A 6,381-nucleotide genomic window follows, 5' to 3' on the forward strand; every position below is an offset into this window, starting at 1 on the left:
TTTGTTTTCTTTTTTTTGCTTCTCTCTTTCCTTTTTTTTAAATTATTTAAATTCTTGCCAATTTTTTTTTATTTTTTAAATAACACCAGTAAAAACATAAAAATTATCAGCTGCCGTTTGCTGAGATGACGTGTTGAATCAAGTGTAAATGTTAAGGCAATTCCTTATTGTAACGTTTCATGAATTTGTCTTTTATGTTTATATTAATTTCTTCATATTTGACTCTACAACAATATCTTGTCACATTTTCCTGTAAAACAATATTGTGTGAGCTGGCTAAGATAAGAAAGATGCCTTTATGAGCATAAAGATAATGTGCGGATACTCGTGTTTTCACAGCTTTCTATATAAAACTTCCCATTAAATTCCATGTAGAATTGAAGCAGGTCGACATATCTTATACACCATTCTTGCAAATTTTATATTGAGGCTGTCAACATATGTGGGAAACTTCAACAAGAAAAGTGTTGCCGTTGCGCAATAATTTCGTCATGGATTTACTCGAAAATAAATAACATCCTTACTTTAATTAATGAATTTCAAGAAAATGGCACATTTCTGCAACTTAATTACACTTCATGCTAAGCACGTGTAAACGAAGAAAGTTTTTGTAAACGTAAATACATCAGAGTGTTTTTGGACAATGGTTAATTTTCGCAATAATTCGGGCAACAGAAGAGGAGGGAATTATAACAATAATTCCGACAAGAGTAACAGAAGTCAGAAATTGAGCAACAAAAAACGCAGAGCTAGGCGTCCACAAAATTCATTGTACAATAAACCATTCAAAGGAAGCCGAGGAAGTCGAGGAAATAGCTACGACAAAAAATTTGAAAAATTTGTGGATACACAACATCGGGATCGAGAACGAGACTATCAAATGAACTGGCGTTATAATAACAATGCACCCCAAAATAATGTATTCTTCAGCCAGGAGAGCATGCACTCTAATAATAATATGACAAGGAATGAGCAATCGACTGAAATTGAACAAAAAGATGTTGCTCTTGTTTCTTTGTCTCCACAAAAAAAAGAAGAAAAGAGGGACATCGAAGTAGATACAATGAATATACGTACACTTGGGGATGATGCCGTTGAAAATATGAAAACTGGAAATTCGAATTTGTCGTTAAACATACAGGGAGAGCAGCCACAAATTAAAGTTGAAAGTAGAAGTGAGACGTCTTCATCAAGTTCCTCTTCAAGTGATTCTTCCTTCGAAGAAGAGCAGTTTTCAAAATCACAAATAAAACCTCCATCATCCCCTGTAAATACGTCCACAGTAAAGGGCAGAGATTTTCAAGGAAAAGATAAATCCAGGGATCTCGAGTTGTGCAACAAAGTGCCTTCTTCCTCAAGTTCGGACGAAAGCCTATCTACATCATCGCTAAAAAAGTCGCGAATGCCTAAAAAACAAGAAATTTCGGAACCAAAACTGAAATCGGGGTCGTCGTTTTTTGGAGAGCAAAGTGACGACGATGTAGTGTGCATGGGACATTTAAACAACCAAATTGATTTAGACGATGAAGAAGAGAGTGATAGTAAAAGGCCATCCAAGAAGAGCAAGAAATCTAAAAAAGATTCACCTTGTTCTGAGCAATGTAAGCTTTGTGATAAGGAGGTAAAAATGTTACAAATTAAAAAAGGATAAATTACTAAGTTACTTTCTTGTAGGGTCATACTTCATTTCAATGCCAAATGATATGTAAAAACTGTTCAACACCATACCATGGTTTCCGCACGTGTCCACAGCCCCCTAATTTAAACACCATGTTGCATATATTTATGGAATTTTGCATGCAACAATTACAACACTTTCAGCCCAATTCGGAAGCCTCTTTACAACAGATTCAACATTTATTAAATAACGGATCTCCAACCGTTCCAATACCTTTGGTTAGCAAGCCTGCGATGTATGTGAATTCTGCCAACAAAAGGAAATTGAAAAAATCTGCCGCAATAGAAAAGCAAGCTGCTAAGAAACCTAAAATCAAATTGAAAGCCGGCACAATTCGTAATGATGAAAGCGAACTTAACGGGAGCAATACTTGCAGTTCCTCCAGCTCAGACAGTAGTATGTCGAAGGCCTCCTCGAAATTAAGCAGAAAACACATAAAAACGTTGAGAAATGAAATAGGTTGTTTGAACTTCCCTAATTTTTTATCTGCGCCTGCTAACTACTTGAATTTACTCAACAGTGTCCCAAATTTTTCCGTTAGTAGTTCCTCGCCTCCTAGCGCCTACAATCCAATGTTATTGCAACAAATGTTTCAAAATTCATTTGGATTTTTAAAGAATAAATAGCTTTCTTATTTTGTAAAACTTCTGTTTAATATTTTCTGCTTGAGCAGGGGCAGCAGGTGCAATGTACTACATCATTTTCAAATTTCATATTGGTGCAAAACATTTGTGCATGTGAAACTAATTCATTTCTATACTCTTTTTAATTTTGCTTTTTTTTGTTGTTTTTGATATTTAAGGTCACTAACGGTTTGTGTGAAAGTTGCACCATTATGTTTAATAACGGACTTTGTTAGTAAGCGACGTAATTTATCATTTTGATGGTAATTCAGATTTCTATTGTCGAAATCTTTCAAAATTTCCGTGGATACAAGCCTAGCTTCATGATTGCGTGAAACTTTTTTCTTCGTGGTCACATTATGCTCTAAAGTGTTTGTTATTTGTTCACGTTGTCTTTGTTTGCCATCATCTTCAAAACTCTCCCATTGTGTGAGTTCTTCCCTTTTCTTTTGCATTAACACTTTGCGATAATTTATTTCACGTTGCTTTAAGCACTTACGCGCTTTTTCGTTGTCCATGTTCAACTGTTTAGATCGTTGTTTCTCTTCTCGTTCTTTTGAAAGCATTTCATCTTTGAAGTACTTCCAAGCCGTAGGAATTTCGAACTTTTCGCTTCTGTTTTTATTGTATTTACTCGATTTTTCTTTGTGCTGTTTATTGGATTCGATTGGTTTGAATTTCACTTTACCCCATTGTTCAATTTTTGCTTTAAGTTTCTTATGTTCTTCCTTTTGCGATGTTTTAAAAGGATTCCTACCCATCATTTCGTAAAGCTTGGCTCAATGTTAAGCAAAACCAATCTTTGGTAATCGAATTAATAAATTCTCTCGACTTATAAATAAATCTTCTTCTTCTTCTGATATTCAGCAAATTAATGACAAAATTGCTAGCATGTGTAAAAAAGGCCAATTGTGAGCACAGAGTTCTTTTCTTCTTGTTGTTCTTTATTTGAGCCTTAGTTAAACTGGGGTTAGATATGGAATATAATATTACTATTTATTTGTTTTAGTAATTATTTCATTAAACTTTTTTTTTTTAAGTTTGCGTCTTATACGTCTTTTATCGTGGTTTTTATTAAAATATGCACATTACTCGTCCTCTACGTAGGAAAGAAGAAAAGAGCAAGCAGTAAATTCCGATATATAAGATGTAACGTGGTATATGAGTATAAAAGGTTATATAAAGGGTGTGATGGGTGTGAGAGCAAAAAAGTGCAAAAGAAAGTAGTTTCATAAATTGACTGTAAACGCTTATATGTCTTGATCACATGACTTTTAAACTGCGACAACGCAAAATGTCAAGAATGTTATGGTCACGAAAACCACGTATACTCAATTCACGAAGTATGGAACAGCGAACAGAAGTGGGCCCATTCGGACAGACAAATAGGATATGATTAGTAATACTCCACATGTGCATAAAGGGTTGTTTACTATGTTAATTTTGAATAAATTATCGCTTCATCTCCTGTGATTGAACATCAGCCTGTCAATAGGAGAAATAATGTCACGTCTTAGGCCGCAACTGATAAACCAAAGGGCTTTATTTATATGTGGAAATAGAGATTACAAATAACGACTATAAGGAAAATTATCCCATCGCTGTTGCAAACAGAGAACTAAGTGCTTTTTGTCGATGTCTCAGATTTGCAGGGATCACAACACGATCATTAAAATGAGATGGGCTGGAAGATCATCTTGTAACGTCCGCGTACAAGTGTAGGGTAGGGTTTTGTTGGTTTGCTTTGACCAGCATATAATGGTGTGCCGTTATTCGATATCGCGTGATTGCAAGAATAGCGACTTGTCGTTAAGCAGAAAAAGAGATCGAGTGAGAAAAGAATTTGGTCCTGGAACAGATTGTTAGCATTTTGTCTTGTTTGGGAGATGTTTTTTTTGATCGCGATAATATACGAAAATAAATTTTTTTTAAGAATTTTAATAAGAGTAATTGCGTGCAGTTTTCCCCTTTTTTATTTTAATTGTAATACTATATATCATAAATTCCGAAAATAGAAGAATTAACAAAACTGTGTAATCGTATAAATGAGATGTATAAGAGAAACGGAAGACCCGCAAAAACACAGTAACGCAAAACATCAAAATATGTAAAGAAAAGTATAAGTAAAGAAATTGACGCTTAATGTACAGACGATATACAAATTTGACAACAAGTTAGCAAAGTCAACATAAGAAAAATGTGTGAAAGCGAAAAAAATTTAAATGAAAAGTAAACTAACAAACTTTTTCGTTTATGTCAAACAATAGAAATATCTTATCACAATAACATTCTATATAGTAACTACATATGCAGAGGATATTTTTCACAGATTTTCGTCGAGAAATATTGAACATGCAAATTTTCTTCATGGAACATCTTTCTTCTTTAAATTTGTGGTCGAGTCCCATAAGAATCGGATTTATTAAAATCTATCCAATATTGTATAAGACGATCCCAAACTTCCAAAAGGAGACGGTATAGCAGAAAAATTTTTGGGAAAAGTTGAAGACAAAAAGGTTAGAAAGTAATGCAATTACTAGATAAACGTTTGAAAATAGTTTTTTGTTTAAATATTCATAAGCAAACAAACTCCGCAGTGCCTGAACGAAATTTTAATTTAAAGTCCAACGTTTGATAATAATGTGAACTGAAATCCTTACGTGGAACGTTTGATAATAATGTGAACTAAAATCCTTACGTTGTTCTGTAGAAAGTAATAAGCCAACGGTGGTGTTATAGATTTCAATTTGTCGTTCTTGGTACCAGATTCATACATTAGCGCAATATGAAGAGCAATATGAATTGAATTTCTTGCAAAAATATATTATTGCCTTGTTCGTTATAGGTGCTCAAATTTATTTACCAATTACTTTAACATTAAATTGTAGAATTTATAATAGCATTAAAAAGGATCAAGAGGTTAACAATAATACATTGTTTTAAAATCACGTTTCTTTATTGTATTTGCATTAAATATTCCCTCCCTGTGTACATATATGTAAATATTTAAACAATTAAAAAGTGTAAACTAATTTAAAGTGGACAATGTGTGCTCTATAATTATAAGGTCAAAATTTGCATTAATATAATAAACTGAAGCTAAAGGTTATACGATTATATTATAAACAAAAAAAAAGTGTTAAAATTACGTTTCGTAGCTACTGACAGGGGTTGATAGAAGCACCTTATTAAAAATTTCGTACTAAATTAAATAAATATAGCACATAATAAATAATTTATAAATACCTTTTCACTTTAAGCTCGTTTGTATGTGTGCAATATAATTTTAGCTAAGTACGTTTAAGCTATAAACACAAAAGAAGAAGGATACACTGATAATTCATTGAGTTTATAGTATGCAATGAAAACTTTTATTATTAGTTGTTTTTAAAAAGTGGAATTTTTTTGTTGAGATAGTTTCGTGTATGTTTTACTATATACCTTTTATAACTATATATTTAAAATATGTGTGAGTAAATATATCAACACTTATACAAAGCTGTATGAATTTGTTGGTTGTTCAATAGTACTTGTTAATCAATTGTTAAAAGTTTTCTTTGTAAAATATTGTAAAGATGTATACTCAATGTAATGATGTAGGTTCAAAAGTGTGAAGGTATTGGATTTATTTAATTTGTATCGCAGTGCGCTACTGCGGTTTTGTCCCTAATCTGCTCGGCTGCAGAACGCCAAGTCTATCCGTCTCATGTGGTGCCAAAAGAACTCGGCAAGAGACGATCTCTAATTAAAGTTACGAGGCGGATAGAACGCCTTTATTAAAACAGCGAGTTGATACGCTTTGATTGAACTGCATGAAACAATTAAAATTCTTTATTTGCCAGGTGCATTATTTATACTTAAATCTATAGGTGATTTTATGCTACGTTATCAATTATTTTAATTAGGGCGGCTGGCATCGTATTGCATTTCGCAATGCAATACCCAGCCAGTTGAAGTGTGACAAAATTTTTGTTTTACTTTTTTGCTACTGTCGCACTTCAAAGTGGATGCATACGACGGTATACGATCACACTACAATATTTTCGGTTGTTTTATATACTTTAGATATATGAAAGCATA

The 6,381-nt window shown here is 32.9% G+C and overlaps 2 protein-coding genes across 2 annotated transcripts; one reads left to right on the forward strand and one right to left on the reverse strand.

Moving 5' to 3' along the window:
- Positions 1 to 312: 312 nt before the first annotated feature.
- Positions 313 to 2,323, forward strand: LOC119642361 (uncharacterized protein DDB_G0292186). Its single transcript, XM_038041499.1, has 2 exons — positions 313 to 1,621; positions 1,675 to 2,323. Exons 1-2 carry the CDS (start codon positions 644 to 646, stop codon positions 2,302 to 2,304), a joined length of 1,608 nt encoding a protein of 535 aa, XP_037897427.1. The 5' UTR covers positions 313 to 643; the 3' UTR covers positions 2,305 to 2,323.
- Positions 2,324 to 2,342: 19 nt separating this feature from the next.
- On the reverse strand, positions 2,343 to 3,305 carry LOC119642363. The gene has a single exon (XM_038041500.1). The coding sequence runs from the start codon at positions 3,063 to 3,065 to the stop codon at positions 2,433 to 2,435; it is 633 nt and encodes a 210-aa protein (XP_037897428.1). The 5' UTR covers positions 3,066 to 3,305; the 3' UTR covers positions 2,343 to 2,432.
- Between the last annotated feature and the right edge of the window lie 3,076 nt (positions 3,306 to 6,381).

This window comes from Glossina fuscipes, unplaced genomic scaffold, assembly GCF_014805625.2.
Source record: "Glossina fuscipes isolate IAEA_lab_2018 unplaced genomic scaffold, Yale_Gfus_2 222, whole genome shotgun sequence".
NCBI lineage: Eukaryota > Metazoa > Arthropoda > Insecta > Diptera > Glossinidae > Glossina > Glossina fuscipes.

Excerpts from the sequence above, each read along its gene's own strand:
- LOC119642361 (XM_038041499.1), top strand. The coding sequence starts at position 644 with ATGGTTAATTTTCGCAATAATTCGGGCAACAGAAGAGGAGGGAATTAT. Across the intron at positions 1,622-1,674 it reads GTAAGCTTTGTGATAAGGAG|GGTCATACTTCATTTCAATG; the intron begins GTAAAAATGTTA and ends ACTTTCTTGTAG.
- LOC119642363 (XM_038041500.1), bottom strand. The coding sequence starts at position 3,065 with ATGATGGGTAGGAATCCTTTTAAAACATCGCAAAAGGAAGAACATAAG.